This window comes from Aegilops tauschii, chromosome 5 (genome assembly GCF_002575655.3).
Source record: "Aegilops tauschii subsp. strangulata cultivar AL8/78 chromosome 5, Aet v6.0, whole genome shotgun sequence".
Taxonomy (NCBI): Eukaryota; Viridiplantae; Streptophyta; class Magnoliopsida; order Poales; family Poaceae; genus Aegilops; species Aegilops tauschii.
In genome coordinates, this window is record NC_053039.3 from 511,414,441 (window position 1) to 511,433,821 (window position 19,381).

Sequence of the window (19,381 nt, forward strand, 5' to 3'; positions counted from 1 at the left end):
ACCCGTGTGATCAGAAAATTACTAAGTCAGTGTGCAGCGCCTGAGAGCTAGGCGTCACACTGTATAGTGTGGCGCCTAGCTCCTAGGCGTTGCACTAGTGCAGCGCCTAGCTCCCAGGCGTTGCACTAGTGCAGCGCCCGAGAGCTAGGCGCCACGGGTCAGCCGCGTGAAATAGTTTCACAGACAGTTCATTCTGTGATTTGATTTCGTTTATAGGTCAAATTTGTCAAATTTGCCCCCAACCAACTCAACTCCCTGGCGATGATGAGTGGCATCCATCCATCCATGATGGCACCACCGCCGACGGCGACCGAGCGAGCGGCGCTGAGTCAAACGAGAATAGTCGCCCGTGCGTGCCGTAGGCCCTCCTACCCCCGACCGTCACCGGCGATCGGCGCCCGCGTCGAAACAGCCGCACCGCTCTATCCATCTATCTATCTGTCCGGATCACGTCTCCACCCGACGACAACGACGACGAACCTGGGATCGGGATCGGATTTCCGTGCCGTGCGTCTGTGTTGACCCCTGCCCATCCATGGGGACGTACAGGAACACCCCTGCCTTTTGTCTCTCCGCACGCATTGACCCTGCTCCTCGCGTAAAGCAAAACGCGGGATGGGACGGGGTGTGATTTGACCCCCTACTACGCTTTTGGCCTCCTAGATCCCCCCTTAAAAAAACACTCTACCATGATCTCCTTTTTCGTACGCCGAGGTTCGACGTAATAAGTTGACCAAAACCTAAAATGCTGGTCTAGGAATAAGAAATCACTTTGTACAAATGTCTATGCCGCAGCATAGGCGTCCGCTGCGGCGTCGGTTCAGTCGACGATCGCCTATCACGAAGTCGGAGTCGTTTGCCCAGAGAGTAGGGATGGCGATGATGCCTCTAGGGGTACGGCCCTCTTTTTGGAGTGAGGTGTGTGGGTTTCTTACGTGTGCCGCTCAGCGGTTACGCTCGGTTCTTCGTATTAACTGGGCAATTTGGTTTTTGCTAATTAACTGAACAACTCTTTTCTTCTTAATGAATGCAAGATAACTGTCATTTTGAAAGAAAAAAAGAAATCCGCTTTTAAATTATTTTCGCTTTTGGACCTCACTTGGATTTACCTTGTTTCACTCTCGCTACTCGTACGCTGCGGCATATGCACCGATCCATCCTGCCTTTGAAAAACGGCCGACTATCATTTGCCCTTCCTCCAAGAATATATTTCATCCTCACCAACAACGGTTTATCCACATCCTTCACGACCGGCACTTGGATACTTAGCCATCCTCTACCCACCGCCTTCCCTAACCTCTCCTCCCACTCTACCAAAACCATAATCCTAGTCTATCAGATCATGCTCGATGGTTTACTATCTAACCCGAGGAGCCACTTAGCGGGAGTGGCCTCCGTAGAATTGGATGTTGGTTGCTCTTTGTTGCGGGATTTTGGCACAAACGACTCCGGGGATGATCACTTCCCACCCACGGGACCCTTTTCTCCACCAAGAACACCTACTATTCTCGGAAGATTATCACATCAATATTTGTAGAAAATTTAAGAGTGCCACAAGCAACTAAATGGAAGATTTAGGCAGCAAAAGAATCTACGCATAAAGCACTTATATAGTAGTAATAATAAAAGCTAACCCGAAGAGGAAAGTAGAGAAGTCTCCGAAGACACGCCTCATTGCCTTGCGCTTGGTGGATGGGTTGGGATTACAATGTAAACTCCACATCTTTGTTGGAGATCATTAAGGTTGTGGTGATAGGTTGTGATGAAGGTGAACGCCTCACCCCTCGTCGGTGCAGAGACATGAATGAGTGATAGCGGTGCTTAATAAGAGATAAGGATGGGAAGTGTGGTGCTAAGAAAACGTCATTTGGTGACAACTCGATTAGACAATAGAATCATAACTCAAACACATTTATATTGGACTCATAGTTTTCAAACTCATGTGGGAATACAAGTACTTACTGCAAAAGTTCTCGTAAAAATTAAACACTAGTATTCCTTGATGTATACAAACTTTGTTTACGTGTGGTCTTTATTAGCACCTTGAAAACAAGATGAGCAGTATAACATAAAACTATATACATTTGCTCCATATATTATAAAACACAAAAAGTACGTAAAGTATGCCTTAAAACAAATACGAAAAATATGACTTTTCCTTTTCTTTCATAAAAAACTTACCCGAAAATGAAAGTAGAGAAGTAATCGAAGGGGCGCCTCCTTGCCGTGCTCTTGGCGAATGGATTGGGATTACAAGGTAAACTCCACAACTTTTGTTGGAGATCGCCGAGGGCGTGGCTATGGGTTGAAGATGGAGGTGAACGCCTCACCCCTCGTCGGTGCAGAGACATAAATGAGCAAGAGAGCGAGAGTGTTGCTCAAGAAGAGATAACGATGGCCAAGTGTGGTGCTGACGAAACATCGTTTTGAGGGTGACAGCTGGAATAGACAGTGGAGTTGTCACTCAAATACATTTCTCTAGACTCATATTTTGAGTAGTAGAACTATTCACCATATAAAATATTGTACTAGAAAACAAGATATTGATATTTTTTTTATCAACACGGTCATCTTTTCATGTGGTCTTTATCAGCAACTAAAAAAAGGAAAGAGTATTATAACACAAAACTATACACTTTTTTGTCAAAATATTATGGAACGCAACAAAATCCCGGAAAACGTTTGAAAACAAATAAATAGTGCACTTTTCTTTTACATTTAAATGGTCTCTGACACGTTTTTTTGTGTGTAGATGATATCTGACACGTTGGGCCCACATGTAAGCCCAACCCGCAAAACATCCGACGCCGTGTAATCTTCTCCGGCCGATGAGGAGAGTGAGACGATCCACTCGCCGGCAGAGGATAGGCAGCATCGCACGACGGCCATGTCGTCCTCGCCTCTGACCGCCACGCCCACCCCTCTCCTTCCCGCCAAGTCCAAGAGCCCGCCGTCGCACCACCCGCTCCTCCCCCACCTCCCGCACTGCACGAGCCTCCGGGCGCTCGCCCAGCTCCACGCCGCCGCCGTCAAGTCCGGCCTGGGCGCGTACCCGGCCTTCGTCACCAGGCTCCTCACGCTCTGCACCGAGCAGGGCGCGGCCCCGGCGCACCTCGAGTACGCACGGCAGGTGTTCGACAGAATCCCCAGCCCCGGGGACGTCGTCTGGTACAACACGCTGCTGCGCGGGTACGCGCGCTCGGCCGACGGCGCCGCCCCGCACGCCGAGGCGACGCGGGTGTTCGTGCGGATGCTGGAGGAGGGCGTTGCGCCGGACACGTACACGTTCGTGTCGCTGCTCAAGGCGTGCGCGGCGGGGCGGGCCGGGGAGGAGGGCCGGCAGGCGCACGGCGTGGCCGTCAAGACAGGCGCCGCGGACCACGAGTACGTCCTGCCCACGCTGATCAACATGTACGCCGAGTGCGGGGACACGCGGTCGGCGCATGCCATGTTTGGCAGGGTGCCGGACGGGGACTGCGTGGTCTCGTACAATGCAATGATCACCGCCGCTGTGAGGAGCAGCCGGCCCGGGGAGGCGCTGGTGCTGTTCCGGGAGATGCAGGCCAAGGGGCTCAAGCCGACGCCCGTGACGTTGACCAGCGTGCTCTCGGCGTGCGCACTACTGGGAGCATTGGAGCTGGGGAGGTGGATCCACGAGTATGTCAGGAAGGCAGGGCTTGACTCCCTCGTGAAGGTCAACACTGCGCTGATCGACATGTATGGGAAGTGCGGGAGCTTGGAGGATGCCATCGGTGTGTTCCAGGGTATGGAATCAATAGACAGGCAAGCATGGTCCGTGATGATCGTGGCGTATGCTAACCACAGCTACGGCAGGGAGGCCATTTCGCTGTTCGAAGAGATGAGGAAGCAAGGGATAAAGCCGGATGCTGTTACATTCCTGGGCCTGCTCTATGCCTGTAGCCATTCTGGCATGGTGAGCGAAGGGCTACAATACTTCGACAGCATGAGGGAGTATGGTATCGTTCCTGGGATAAAGCACTACGGTTGCGTGACTGATTTGCTAGCCCGATCAGGTCAGCTTGAAAAGGCTTACAAGTTCATTGATGAGCTACCAATAAAGCCCACCGCCATCTTATGGAGGACGTTGCTTTCTGCCTGTGGAAGCCATGGAGCTGTTGATCTTGGAAAACGTGTCTTTGAGAGGATTCTTGAGCTGGATGATACTCATGGTGGTGACTATGTAATATACTCGAACTTGTGCGCCAACACTGGGGAATGGGAAGAAATGAACAGGGTAAGGAAGCTGATGAATGAAAAGGGGGTGGTAAAGGTGCCTGGCTGTAGCTCAATTGAGATAGATAACAGGGTTCATGAGTTCTTCGCAGGAGATGCAAGACACCCACATGCACGCCGAATGGTTGATCAAGTGATTGAGCAGCTAAAACTTGTTGGTTATGTCCCTAATACGTCCCAGGTCTTCCATGTTGAAATGGGCGAGGAGGAGAAGGCCACAAGCCTAAGATACCACAGTGAGAAGCTGGCGATTTCTTTCGGGCTTCTAAATACATCTCCAGGAACTACTCTCCGTGTTGTTAAGAACCTTCGTGTATGTCCAGATTGTCATTCGATGGCAAAGCTTGTCTCTATGCTCTTTAATAGGCAGATCATACTCAGAGATCTAAATCGTTTCCACCACTTTGAGGATGGGGTCTGCTCTTGTGGAGACTACTGGTAGATTTTACAAACACAATTTTTGTACCACAATGCTCTATCCTTGTTGTGTCCATTCAGGTATGATCAACTTGTATATGCATGCAAAACTAACAGATAATTGAAGACTATTTTCAAATACTGATGGCCCTGAACATTAATAACTATCCCATGTTTGTTACTGGATCTGTACTGTTTAGTCATACCAGTAGCCAAACCATAACTTCCTGACTGCCTGGGTCGCATGTTTTACCATGATCCTTGCAGAGCATTATATCTGTTATAGGTACTGCATTAGTGTATGCAAATGATCTCCTACGTTATTGTAAAGATTCTAAAATAAGGAACTCTATTAAAGATGTAACCTGTTTGATAGGAAGTTGCCATGTGCATCATATTCTATGGCTGTGAGCTAATATATACTGTAAGAGTCTATGGGCAGATTGCAGTACTGCTTCTTAGCATGAATGTAATTGATAGCTAACATGGGAGTCTGTATGCAGTTTATAGTTCTTTCAGAGCTGTAACAATCCCTGATATTTTCTTCTCTTTTGTTTTTCTTGTTCTCTCTGTTCCTGTTTCATCAGTGGCGCTTAAACTTGGTTGTACCCAACTATTTATTTCCTCTTTTCAATGGAAAGATGTAACAACACTTGTGGTGTCCAGGAAAAAAAAGTTTCTTAGTTGCAATTTTTTTCTTGCCAAATCATAATTTGTATTAGCTTGTAAAAGTTGTTTAGTCAATTTGACGATCATACTATAGTCACCTTATTTATTGTTCATTGAACGATATTCCCACTTTTTGAATTATTAAATGCATTTCTTTGGTAGTTTGAAGTCTTACTGCAAATGCAGTTCGTACAAGTCATGGTACGGAGTTTGGGTTCAGGGACACCTTTTCTGCAAATTCTATAGAGGCTGTAAGTGAACTCTGCATTTTGCACATACCTTGCAAACTTGTCAGTTAATGGATATCCCACTCATTTTTACCATTTTCACATCCCCACTTGATGATGCACAACAGCAAATTAAAATCTTTTCCTGCCACCTTCTTTTCATATTACTAACATATTATGCCACACCCATAAGCCCAAATAGGTGATTCTCATGATGTTAGTTTGTTCATTTCATGATTGTTTTCACTCAGTTCCCCGAAGTTCATATTTTCCTGATGTATAATGATAAAACCATGCCATCTGGACCTTAAAATGTTATTAATATTATTTTATTGTTAGCACTATCACTCTTGCCCATGGAAAGAGAGAAAAGCAGATGTTTTGTCACTTTATTGTATGAATAAAGTTGGTACGCATTCTACAGATTAGCCTGATGATTTGCTCCAAATGACCAGATCCATGCTAGCAATGCAGATCAGCATCGTGCCCTGCTGTGGAGTTAGATCATATCTTACATGGGATAATTATCAGATAATAGAAGTAGTCGTAATGTTAAAATGTTTCCAAGGAAAGGAAAATACCAATAGTTGTTTGGTACACAACTCTGCCCCTCGAACTGGAAGGTCATCAGCCTGACAAAAGCAACATGAAGTCCCAGGTTGTGAATAAGTAGTTGTTTCTACAATATGGTTGAGCCTTCGATCCTCAATAGCCCAAATTGTTAGAAAAAATGTGGATAGCGCAAATAAGCTGTAAAGCAGAGTCACATGGGCTCTGTTCATTCTACGAAAGATGGTGTCATGACACCGAAAACACATATAAATGTGTCTAGTCAACAGTACCTTAGTTAATTGGCAATGAAATTTGAAATAGTCTGGCTGCTCCATTCCAGCATTGGAGGTTAAAATGTTGCAAGATTTTGACTGCAATGCAGATTCAACAAATCTTGATGACATATCTGGTAGGACCATCAGACCATCTGCATATCTTTATCTCTGTATGATGCTAGATTTTTTTACCTGATTTACTGGCAACATTGGCTATGTAAGTTGGTATTGCATGAGTTGATTGGTTCCACTTGTACCTATTCAGGTGAAACTGGAGCATGGTCTGTAGTCTACTTGTATAGTACCACTGTTACAATCACATCCCATGGTTGAGTTCATTGTGTCTGTAGCATTTCTGGGAAGGGGATTTTGTGATTTTTTTTTTTGTGCTCACTAGAACTCATAGGAGATTAGGACACATGCAAAACTTTTTGGTAAACCTAATCTTCTACTGAATGAAATCAACACTTCATCATATACTGTGCCTTTAAGGTTCAGGTTGGTCATATATCTCTTTCTTGCATGTGCTGTCCTAATAAAACTCGTGTATCGCCTACCAGTACATGTCTAAGAATAGTCATAACTGAATTAGATCTCAGACCCCATGTTCCTGCTACCAGCACAGAATAGTGTATCAGTTCGGTCTTCGGTATCATCATTCCAATGTTATGTCATAAATAGGGCAGCAAACCACGTTGTTTAGATGACTGAAATGAATGCTTGCCAAATCAGCCACCATTTATACATCCGGAGATATGTTTAGATTGCCGTGCTTCATTTAACTTGGTAGACTGACCTTGCCGTATGAACATGACAATGCAGTAGGTTACCTGCTATCTTGGTGGATTTGATTATCACATAACTTTGTCTGCACCTTCATGCGTGGTTACTTAAATAACGAGGTAAGAACGCCATCAGCTCTCTTTATCAATTATTCTAGGGCAAGTTGCATGTTTTACTTGGTCCAACAGCTGATTTTGTCATATCCATAGCCACATTTCCTTTTTCTTCCTCCATTATCTGCAAATATGTTCAGTATTTGCCTCGTTAACATACGCCAGCTTGTCATTAACTCAACCCATCAATGATGAAAAGGTCAGTTATGCCATGCTGCATGGCCACTAAGTTTCATGTGTTTTATTTCGACTTCTTGTAGCTATGTTCTTCAGTCGTACCATACATGTTCTTGCCACCATACATACAGTTCCTGTCGCTGTTGCCTGTCTCTGAAAATTAGTTGACATACTGTATTATATACTTGATAGACTTTGAAACAGTACACCGTAATCTTTCAGTTGTCTGAGCTTAGTGTGTTGCTGTGTGTGACAAGGTCAAGCTGCAAAATTCACATGGGTTGGGTGAAACCATGAAGCCGTCTTGTTCGAGCGGATTGCGGAAAGGAACCCCGGCCTGCCTGGAGCCAGCAAAGATGAAGGGTGGAAGAAGCTTCTTGCCCTTTGAGTTGATCAACCAACGAGTAAAAGAAACCCCTCTTTGCAGCTGGAACCCATGAACGGTACTTGCTTTTTATTAATTCCTCTCTGACCAATCGTTATCAAATGCGTTTGTGCCATTACTGTTCATAATTTGGTGGTACCCTAGCTAGAATCTTACTTACTTTATTGTCTATGTTCTTTTTTCATTACTTGCTCCGTCCTCTGTTTTTGTAGCTTCCTTTTTCGACAAGGACATCCATATCCTTTTGAAATGGAGCTCTTTGGCAGTGTTTGATATCTGAGCTGCCAGATGGCATGATATTATGTACTTTTTATAAATCCCCAGGGTTCATATGTTTAACACTTTGGGTTATTTAGTTTAGCCGAACAGTCGTCTTTTAAACCTTTACAGAGAAAAACAGTGATACACTCCCTCTTTTCCCACTTTTAGCAGTGGTCCTAAGTCCTGCCAACTAATTCTGAACTGAATTCTGACATAGCATGGCCCCTCAACTAACTGCATCCCAGATCGATCCAACTAATAACTACACCAAGTTTTTGCAGAAGCCACACCGCCAAATTAGCGCATTATTTTCGTATGATTATGTAGGACTAGTAGACTGTTAAACAATTGTTTCTTGAAATGAGGAAGGAACAGGTAAAGAACACTGAAATGATTCTTTGCCTTTCAGTTGAGTTCTGTAACGCAAATCTACCAATCCATTGTTATTTCATTTGTTTCCGAAAAATAAAGATTACAGTATATACCAAATGTGTGCATTTTTACCCTTTCTCACGGCACAAAGGCAGCAAACAGTTACAAATTGCAGTATTGCCGTCTGCCACGTATCAGTACATCGGCGGTGGAGGCGCGTACATCGGCGGTGGCGACGATTGCCCGTGCGCAGCACACTGTGCCGGCGGCCGGTGGAGGAACTCGATGCACTGCTCGCCAGGCCGCTGGTCGGGGCGTCCGGCGATGCAGTTCTGCCGGTCGTCGATGTGGGGCACCTCGAGGCACCGGTGCGGCTCGCCGCAGAAGAAGTTGTGGGAGTAGGTGAAGTTCTTGAGGTTTGGCAGCGCGCAGATGCTCTCGGGGATCTCGCCGGCGAGCATGTTGTTCGCGACGTTGAGCTGCTCGAGGGCGCGCATGTTGCCGATGGTGTCCGGCAGCTTGCCAACGATGCCGTTGGAGCTGAGGTCGAGCACCGTGAGCTTGTCCAGCTTGCCGATCTCCGGCGGGATGCAGGAGGAGATGCCGCTGTTGAGGAGGATCAGCTCGTTGAGTGTCCCGGCCATGTCGCCGATGCTGCTGGGCAGGCACCCCCCGACCCGCGGCAGGTTGGCCAGCACGATCACCGACGCCGTGGAGCTGCTGAAGTTGGCCGGCAGCGTGAACTCGAAGTTGTTGTTGTTGATGAAGAGCGCGTCGATCTTCTTCTCGAAGATGGCCGCCGGCACCTCGCCGCAGAAGTTGTTAAACCTTCAGAGACGCCATGGACAGACAGTGAGTTGGTAAACCTCTGTGAAGTGCGGTGCAGGACCGGAGGTGCAGATGATGATGATGATGATGATGCGTGCGTACCTGATGTCGACGTACTGGACGTTGGGGAGGCAGAGGAGCTGAGAGGGGAAGTTGCCGGTGAGCTGGTTGTTGCTGACGTCGATCTCGTGGAGGAGGTGGAGGGAGCGGAGCGCGTCCGGGAGCGCGCCGCAGAAGCGGTTGGAGTTGAGGTGGAAGACGGCGAGGTCGGAGAGCAGGCCCAGCTCCTCCGGCAGCGTGCCGGCCAGGTCGCCGTGGTTGAGGTCCACGGAGGCCACGGTGCGCGCGCACGGGTCGTCGGGCGCCGTCGCGCAGTAGACGCCGTAGTAGCTGCACACGTCGGGGCCGCACCAGTTCTTGGTCAGGTTCTTGGGGTCGTCCGTGATGGCCTTCTTCAGCGCCTGCAGCGCCACGTACGCCTTCTCCAGCCGCGAGTTGTTCGTCGCCGGCGCCGCGGCTGGCGGCGCCATGCTCGGCGCCCCCACCGGCTGCGACGCCGCCAGCAGCAGCGGCGACGCCACCACCACCAGCGCCAGGAGCACCGCCGCCGTCGACCCCATCATCGCCATAGGTAATGGAATGTCTGCTGCTTCTTTTCTTGGAATTTGTGTTCTAGTATATGTCCTGCCGTGCGTTCAATTCGGCTTATATAGCCGGCCGGCGCCTTTCTCCGCTTGTTATTCCTTGGGTGTTCGTTGGTGGCGAGTGCATCGTTTGTTCATGGCCTCTATGTTTCTTTCTTTCTCTCTCTCTCTCTCTTTGTTTAATGATGATGTCCGGGGTATCATTGGCGCGCATCCATGCAAATGCAAAATAAAACCAAAAGCTTCGGTTGACCGCTTCGTTTTCGTTTTCGCGACGCGATTTTGTTCATACCGCGGATTTTGGGAGTGGGTGATGGGTGATCGTCCGTGTTTTTCCTACCTAGTAAATTGACTTTGGCTGTCGTGTGCCTTTGTACCCGACTCCTTGGCCCCGAGGGCACGGTCAAAGACAGACTGATTGATGCCTGCACTCAGTGACAAAACCCCACTGACCGTTTTCTTCAGAGTTAGTGGCGCCAACAGAGCGTATAGATAAATCGTTTTTGCATTTTGTTATTGGTGGAATGCACGTTGGTAAGATGCCTTCTCTTTATGAAGTTCTGCGTTTCCTTATTGCTCATAAAACTCTTTGTCTGCTATTGCTTAGCCTCATTCATTAATCCCTCTTGCTTATGGCCCATCGTGTTTGTTAATGGAAATCTCACCAATTCACAACGTCATTTCCTCGCAATGATGTTGATCTATCTATCTATCTCGCCGGTGTTGATTATATGTGCTAATCATCTTCTTTTAGTGCTGAATCAAATGATGACCTGCCCAGGAAAAGTATCAGTACTACTTCTATTATATATTTTTTTAGAAAAGGGGATGACCCCCGGCCTCTGCATCTGGAAGATGCATGCGGCCATTTTATTGATTATTCTCGACGACCTTACAAAGTAGTACAATAATATGCCTGAATCCGCCATCTTGGCAACATATGCCGCTACTCCTATCCATATGATGAAGGGGTGCAAGCTGGGCCACATACCCAGGCCTCTCACCTAAGCCTAACATCTAAAGCTGGAAGCCCCGACCGAGCCACATACCGGGTCCGGGGCACAATCCAGTCCGACGCACTGACATGTGTCGTTGCCACCATCTTCCACTTGTCCATCTTCAGAGCAGATTGAGGTACCAACCTTGGCAGGTTCCTCCGCCATCGACGCCACCATGACGCCAAATGACGACCACCACCTATGCCAGTCCATCTCCAAGCCGAAGGAGTGCTACCACAAGAGGAAGACCGGCGGTAGAATAGATGAAACGTTGCACACATTGCCGCCGCCAAACACCTCACACGCACCGCAAAGCGCCCACCGTGATTCCGGGAACCCGAGGCGACGCCTTCAAGAAGGAGCACGACGAGGGTACGACGCCGTCGCCCACAAGGGGAACTAGAGCTTTCGCCCAAAAGAAGAGCACAGTGAAAGATGGGAGCGGACCTCGACAAGGCCTCCAAGAAGGGAACCGACGCACAGCAAAGGCGCCGCCATTGTCGTGGCCTCCGCCGACGGCCAAGGGTTTCCCCCGGTCCCGCCCCCATCCCATCCACTCGGCCAAAGACCTGGCCAGAGGAGCGCACGCAGCTGAAGAAGGCGTTCGACTTCATCGAAGCAGGCACGCCGGGTGACGGGGCACCCCGACCCACTGTAGTAGACGTCCACCGAGACCTCGCCGCCCGCACGGCCGAAGTCGCGGACCACCAACACCCACGACCGTCGCCCGCCAAAGAGGCAACGCCGTCCACACCGCCCGAGGCCGCCGCCCCGGCATCCACCCACCGCACACATCCCGTCAAAACATGGAGAACGACCCGCATCGCCGCCATCAGGGAGCACCACACCGCGAACACCCAAGCCGGGCAAGACGAGGCAAGGCCACGCTGGCCAGATCCGGTGGATCCGGCGAACCCCGGCCCACCAGCCGCCAGATCGGAGATGGCCCCGATCCCAGGGCCGAGGCGGCCGGATCTGACTGGCGGAGCCGTCCCCGGCGACCAGGCGCGGGGCGACAACGCCGGCGGCAGCCGCCGCAGAGGGCCGGCCTCGGCGGCCACCAGGGAGCAGGGGAAGCGGGCGGCGGCGCCCGATGCGGGGTGGAGGGCCCTCCAGAGGTCGAGGCGGGCGCGCGGGGAAGCCCCCGCCGCCGCCTACCGCCGCGCGGGCAAGCCCGACGACGGCTGCCGGCGGCGGCGGGGGAGGAGGAGAAGGGGGGCGGGGGACCGGCGGCGCCTAGGGTTTGGCCCCCGAGTCGCCCGAGAGCGGACGACGCGGGGGGACGGGGCGGGGGACTACTTCTATTATATATGATCCTTTCCTTTGAACTTAACCTACGAGAAAGAGAGATATGCCTTTGGCTCTAGTTATTCCCCGTGCTTGTCGGCCTCTCGAGCTGTTCCTTTTATCGAATCTTCTTTGGCTCTTGTGCTTATGTATAATATGCTTTCGCCACCCAATCAGCGCAAACCACCGAGAAATTATATGTGTGGCCTGCACGAATGTTGACGATGGGGGCTTCATCGATTCTTCCTGTTTGGCATAGTGCACAGGCGCAACTTGTCTAGCCTTTTCCGTCTTGCATTCACTATTCCGTGGCGGTGGTCACCATTTTAAGCCACTGTTAGGAGTCTACTTCTGATAGGTGTAATATCTATATCTGTTATCCTAACCTTTTTTTTCTGTGGAAAACGTCTTTTATTCCACCCTAGGAACAATTCTTCCATTGACATCTGGGTTCTAACTGTCCTCCGAAAACGATTATCGATAACCAAATTCGACAGTATTTGAGGATGGTTGACAATGCAAGATTATCCGTGTTCGGCTTGATGTTCAAACTCTTGTTAAGAACAGCTGGATACCCCTTTCATCCTTCATCACGAGCAACCAGTGAACCAGAAAGTCTACCGAGAGAGTAGGAACTGTAGTTGTTGTACTGAAACTATGGGAATCATCCTAGTTTAGTGGTGGTGAGGTCACGTCAGGCCCGTCTGCAGTTTTCTAACACCACGAACTGAAAACCATCGCCCGGTAGCTGTCACGGCTCGATCGAAACGTAAACAAAGAATCACCACAAAAATAGAATAGAAACCCAAACAAAGAGAATATCTAGCAGGAACCATAAATCGCAGGGAATATGTCCATGGCTGAAAAAATAGCACCCCTGTCTGTTGATGCAGGGTAGCATACATATACTAATAGATCGGCCTGCATGAGAATCTCTGTTCTAGATGGTGACTGATGTCGTAATGCAACCATCTCCATTGTTTAACCACATCCTAATTGTGTTTTCGCTCTTTGATCGCTGTGATTAGTTCGCTCTTAATCTTGCTTGATTCTGCGGTTTCGTGTGCCGCGGGAACCTCGACGTCACGCACCGGATTCTGACGTGACCGGCGGCTGGCTGCTGCTGCCGTTAGTCGTCGCCGGCCGGCAGCCGCATCAGGTGGCACGTCGGGCTCCCTGGATCGGCCGTTGGTGAGGTGAGGTGAGATGAGATGCTAAGTTGCTAACTCGTTTTCCCTAATGATTTGTGATGCATTTTATATCACTTTGCTGATGATTTATGATCACTTAAATTATTATTTTTGCAAAGTCTACGGCGGGCTTGAGCTCACCTGACCACTTTGATTATGTGCAATGTCTTCAACTACACGTCGTAATCCAGTACCGGTTCCTGATCGGTTGAACATCCTTTGCCGGGCTTGATTAACACAAGAAACCTGTGTTTCTTCTAATATGATACAGTATAAGTCCTATTTTGTTTAATTTGCCCTTTATTCGTCATTTAAGCAATTGCATGTTAAGTGTTTGACATAACCATTTCAGCTAATTTGCCCCCCGTTTTCAATTGATGTATTCTCTTCTCATGTCTGCTGCATGTTTTTCTTTGACCAAATAATACCCACAATGCTCAATTATTCAAAGGGGCCCCACTATCATTGGGGACGATTCTCTTCATGGGAACTAGGCAACTATAGCTATGGCATGAGGTTGTTTAACCTAAATGTTGTTGGGTGATGGGTCATCTAGATTCTGAGATGTATATGCTCCTTTGCTCATTTAATATGTAATATCACATTTTAGACATGTATGTTTGGACAAGAAAATTCTGAAATTTATAGTTGTGCAAATGAAATAGCTAGTTCCTTTTTTTCCTCTATAAAGTTAAGCTTGAATACTCATTCATACACAGAGTTATGTTTCTTTTTTAGATAAAGGCGGATAAAACCCCTGCCTCTACATCTAAATTATTTAAAATGCAAGTAACATCATGCAGTACCCGTACAACACAAGCACACCAAAGAGAAAAAAGCCACAACCAGCACAAAGCAGGAATATATGCCTACACACATACTAGTATATTGTTAGATTGCCATCCAAAAACTGTATCCCGTGCGACATCTCCCATTGGTTGCACCCAAATGCTATAGGCTTTTGCACTTCCACACTTTAAATGACCATGTAAGGATCCATCATGTATCTCTGAAAGTTCATATATAGGTTTTGTGTTGAAGAGAGCATGATTTAGACTTACAATGGGCCCACTTTGAACCAATAGTGATTCCAAGTCAGAGATTGTGAGAGGAGAATGTATCCCATCCATGTGGTGCTACTGTTGTGCGCGAGGAGCTCCAGATCGGCGTCAATGAGCTTTGCTATGTAGAGCACATCGTTGGCCTTGACGTTGCGTTGCGCCTCGGCTTGGCGGTGCTCCTTCTCCTCCTCATGGCACATGACCCAAATGGGAGGGACGAGGAATTCCGTGTACTCGGCCTTCTGGGGGAAGTTGAGCACCGCCCGGCTCTGGCCGTACCAGAGCGTCGTCGCTTCGTAAGCCCACGCGGACAGCTCCGCGGTGTCGAAGGTGCATACCAACCCTATTACATGGTTTCTACCGCGGTGTCGTGTTCGTCGTTGCTTTGAGATTCGTGCTATTTTTGGGGAAATGTATGATGCATATGATTGGAAGCGGAAGCCAATGTAAACCTTGTCTCTCTCAAAAATATATATATATTACTTTGAACATGCAATGTACTGTAAAACGCGTGCATGTTCGCATGGAACAGTCTCTGCTGTTCCATGGCGAAGAAGACTGTAAAACGCGTGCATGTTGCAACTTGCGCATTGTATATATGGGAACTTGTGCAAAACTGCTCCGTTGCAACTTGCAGGAGATCAGAAGCTTCTTTTTCCTTGGACGTTCGTTCGTTTGTCTTGGGTTTGCGTGCAGTCCGTCGTTAGTAGGAAGGAAAAAGTGGGATGGAGTCGACCATTTCCGTGACCTGAAGATTTGGTTGACGTGTGCTCAACCACTGCATGCTCACCAACCACTACTGCATGAGACCGAGACGGACCAAGTTGATCATTACATGCATGCATTTGTTTTTTTACTACTACTCTCTTCATAAACTAATATAAAAGCGTTTACTACTACTCCCTTGCCGGCGTCCACGGTTTATTCTTGCCTCATCTTTCACCATCCTTTTCACTGGTTTATTTTCGCCTCACCTCTCACCACCCCCTCCCAGTGGATTTTCTCTTCCTTTCATTAAAAAGCCAAATCCCACTAACAAACTACACAAAAAAAATGGAAATGATAAATCCTGAACATTCGGATTTAAGCATGACAATCCGAATGTTTTTCATGGTAACTTTAGTTTACGCGAGGTAGGCAAACATGACAATTTTTCTGACAAAAAAATGAGCTGGGACAAAGTTGCCACTTTGCGTCAACTAAAGTTGCCATGAAAAATCGTTCGGATGACATGATTAAAATCCAAACATTCGGGATTTATGGGGGTCCAAAAAAACGTACATCGCCACTCCTCTCTTGATCCAACTTCTCCCTAGATATTTTTCCTAGGGCATGGTTGTGGGCCACCACCGCCATCGTGGAACCAGGGTTCCCAGCTTCCGCTGCGCCAACGTCTTGCTCCTCCGACTTCAGAGACCGCCGCTGCCATCACGGAACCCCAGGTCAGGGCAGGACTCAAGGACCCGCAAAAGAAAGGGCATGACTCAAGGGGGTGAAGGAAATATGCCCTAGAGGCAATAATAAAGTTGTTATTCATATTTTCTTATTCATGATAAATGTTTATTATTCATGCTAGAATTGTATTGATCGGAAACCTAAATACATGTGTGAATATATAGACAAACACTGTGTCCATAGTAAGCCTCTACTTGACTAACTCGTTGATCAAAGATGGTTAAGGTTTCCAAACCATGGACATGAGTTGTCATTTGATAACGGGATCACATCATTAGGAGAATGATGTGATGGACAAGACCCATCCGTTAGCTTAGCATGTTGATCGTTCAGTTTTATTGCTATTGCTTTCTTCATGTCAAATACATATTCCTTCGACTATGAGATTATGCAACTCCCGGATACCGGAGGAATACCTTGTGTGCTATCAAACGTCACAAAACGTAACTAGGTGATTATAAAGATGCTCTACAGGTATCTCCGAAGGTGTTTGTTGGGTTGGCATAGATCGAGACTAGGATTTGTCACTCCGAGTATCGGAGAGGTATCTCTGGGCCCTCTTGGTAATGCACATCATAAGAAGCCTTGCAAGCAAAGTGACTAATGAGTTAGTTGCAGGATGATAAATTACGGAACGAGTAAAGAGACTTGCCGGTAATGAGATTGAACTAGGTATGTAGATACTGACGATCGAATCTCGGGCAAGTAACATACCGATGGACAAAGGGAATAACGTATGTTGTCATAACGGTTCAACCGACAAAGATCTTGGTAGAATATGTAGGAGCCAATATGAGCATCCAGGTTCCGCTATTGGTTATTGACCGGAGAGGTGTCTCGGTCATGTCTACATAGTTCTCGAACCCGTAGGGTCCGCACGCTTAACGTTCGATGACGATATAGTATTATATGAGTTATATGATTTGATGAACAAATGTTGTTCGGAGTCCCGGATGAGGTCACGGACATGACGATGAGTCTGCAATGGTCGAGAGGTAAAGGTTGATATATAGGACGATGGTATTCGGACACCGGAAGTGTTCCGGAGGGTATCAGGTACTTATCGGTGTTGGAAATATGCCCTAGAGGCAATAATAAATGGTTATTATTATATTTCCTTGTTCATGATAATTGTCTATTATTCATGCTATAATTTTGTTATCCGGAAATCGTAATACATGTGTGAATACATAGACCACAACGTGTCCCTGGTAAGCCTCTAGTTGACTAGCTCGTTGATCAACAGATAGTCATGGTTTCCTGACTATGGACATTAGATGTCATTGATAACGGGATCACATCATTAGGAGAATGATGTGATGGACAAGACCCAATCCTAAGCATAGCACAAAAGATCGTGTAGTTCGTTTGCTAGAGCTTTTCCAATGTCAAGTATCATTTTCTTAGACCATGAGATCGTGCAACTCCCGGATACCGTAGGAGTGCTTTGGGTGTACCAAATGTCACAACGTAACTGGGTGACTATAAAGGTGCACTACGGGTATCTCCGAAAGTGTCTGTTGAGTTGGCACGGATCGAGACTGGGATTTGTCACTCCGTATGACGGAGAGGTATCTCTGGGCCCACTCGGTAATGCATCATCATAATGAGCTCAATGTGACTAAGGAGTTAGCCACGGGATCATGCATTACGGTACGAGTAAAGTGACTTGCCGGTAACGAGATTGAACAAGGTATTGGGATACCGACGATCGAATCTCGGGCAAGTAACGTACCGATTGACAAAGGGAATTGTATACGGGATTGATTGAATCCTCGACATCGTGGTTCATCCGATGAGATCATCGTGGAACATGTGGGAGCCAACATGGGTATCCAGATCCCGCTGTTGGTTATTTACCAGAGAGGCGTCTCGGTCATGTCTGCATGTCTCCCGAACCCGTAGGGTCTACACACTTAAGGTTCGGTGACGCTAGGGTTGTAGAGATATTAGTATGCGGAAACCCGAAAGTTGTTCGGAGTCCCGGATGAGATCCCGGACGTCACGAGGAGTTCCGGAATGGTCCGGAGGTGAAGAATTATATATATGAAGTCCAGTTTCGGCCATCGGGAAAGTTTCGGGGGTTATCGGTATTGTACCGGGACCATCGGAAGGGTCCCGGGGGTCCACCGGGTGGGGCCACCTATCCCGGAGGGCCCCATGGGCTGAAGTGGGAGGGGAACCAGCCCCTAGTGGGCTGGTGCGCCCCCCATGGGCCTCCCCCTGCGCCTAGGGTTGGAAACCCTGGGGGTGGGGGGCGCCCCACCTGACTTGGGGGGGAAGTTTCCCCCTCCCTTGGCCGCCGCCCCCCCCATAGATGGGATCCCAGGGCCGGCGCCCCCCCAGGGGGCCTATATAAAGGGGGGGAGGGAGGATTGCTGTACCCTAGCCCCTGGCGCCTCCCTCTCCCTCCTGTGACACCTCTCTCTCCCGCTTGTGCTTGGCGAAGCCCTGCCGGGATCCCCGCTACTTCCACCACCACGCCGTCGTGCTGCTGGATCTCCATCAATCTCTCCTTTCCCCCTGCTGGATCAAGAAGGAGGATACGTCGCTGCTCCGTACGTGTGTTGAACGCGGAGGTGCCGTCCGTTCGGCGCTCGGTCATCGATGACTTGGATCACGACGAGTACGACTCCATCAACCCCGTTCACTTGAACGCTTCCGCTCGCGATCTACAAGGGTATGTAGATGCACTCCTTTCCCTTCGTTGCTAGTAAACTCCATAGATGGATCTTGGTGATGCGTAGAAAATTTTAAAATTCTGCAACGATCTCCAACAGTGGCATCATGAGCCAGGCCTATGCGTAGTTACTATGCACGAGTAGAACACAAAGCAGTTGTGGGCGTAGATGTTGTCAATTTTTCTTGCCACTACTAGTCTTATCTTGTTTCGGCGGTATTGTGGGATGAAGCGGCCCGGACCGACCTTACACGTACGCTTACGTGAGACAGGTTCCACCGACTGACATGCACTAGTTGCATAAGGTGGCTAGCGGGTGTCTGTCTCTCCCACTTTAGTCGGAACGGATTCGATGAAAAGGGTCCTTATGAAGGGTAAATAGAAATTGGCATATCACGTTGTGGTTTTATGTAGGTAAGAAACGTTCTTGCTAGAAACCTATAGAAGCCACGTAAAAACTTGCAACAACAATTAGAGGACGTCTAACTTGTTTTTGCAGCATGTGCCTTGTGATGTGATATGGCCAAAAGGATGTGATGAATGAGATATATGTGATGTATGAGATTGATCATATTCTTGTAATAGGAATCACGACTTGCATGTCGATGAGTATGACAACCGGCAGGAGCCATAGGAGTTGTCTTTATTTTTTGTATGACCTGCGTGTCATTGAATAACGCCATGTAAATTACTTTACTTAATTGCTAAACGCGTTAGCCATAGAAGTAGAAGTAATCGTTGGCGTGACAACTT

General features: G+C 48.1%; 2 protein-coding genes and 1 non-coding gene across 3 annotated transcripts; 2 read left to right on the plus strand and 1 right to left on the minus strand.

The window, feature by feature from the left end:
* Positions 1 to 2,772: 2,772 nt before the first annotated feature.
* Positions 2,773 to 4,770, plus strand: LOC141020518 (pentatricopeptide repeat-containing protein At2g02980, chloroplastic). The gene has a single exon (XM_073498312.1). The coding sequence runs from the start codon at positions 2,888 to 2,890 to the stop codon at positions 4,694 to 4,696; it is 1,809 nt and encodes a 602-aa protein (XP_073354413.1). The 5' UTR covers positions 2,773 to 2,887; the 3' UTR covers positions 4,697 to 4,770.
* A 731-nt stretch (positions 4,771 to 5,501) lies between these two features.
* On the plus strand, positions 5,502 to 8,127 carry LOC109744989 (uncharacterized). Its single transcript, XR_012183295.1, has 3 exons — positions 5,502 to 5,591; positions 7,217 to 7,296; positions 7,725 to 8,127. It is a non-coding gene; the product is annotated as an uncharacterized protein (transcript).
* Positions 8,128 to 8,498: 371 nt separating this feature from the next.
* On the minus strand, positions 8,499 to 10,156 carry LOC109744990 (leucine-rich repeat extensin-like protein 6). The gene is made up of 2 exons (XM_073498313.1): positions 9,416 to 10,156; positions 8,499 to 9,313 (listed from the first exon to the last, which is right to left on the minus strand). Exons 1-2 carry the CDS (start codon positions 9,940 to 9,942, stop codon positions 8,680 to 8,682), a joined length of 1,161 nt encoding a protein of 386 aa, XP_073354414.1. The 5' UTR covers positions 9,943 to 10,156; the 3' UTR covers positions 8,499 to 8,679.
* Positions 10,157 to 19,381: the final 9,225 nt, after the last annotated feature.

Bases quoted from the DNA above. Each gene is read 5' to 3' on its own strand.
- LOC141020518 (XM_073498312.1), top strand. From the start codon at position 2,888: ATGTCGTCCTCGCCTCTGACCGCCACGCCCACCCCTCTCCTTCCCGCC.
- LOC109744990 (XM_073498313.1), bottom strand. From the start codon at position 9,942: ATGGCGATGATGGGGTCGACGGCGGCGGTGCTCCTGGCGCTGGTGGTG. The intron at 9,314-9,415 runs GTACGCACGCAT...GCGTCTCTGAAG, and splicing joins GTCCAGTACGTCGACATCAG to GTTTAACAACTTCTGCGGCG.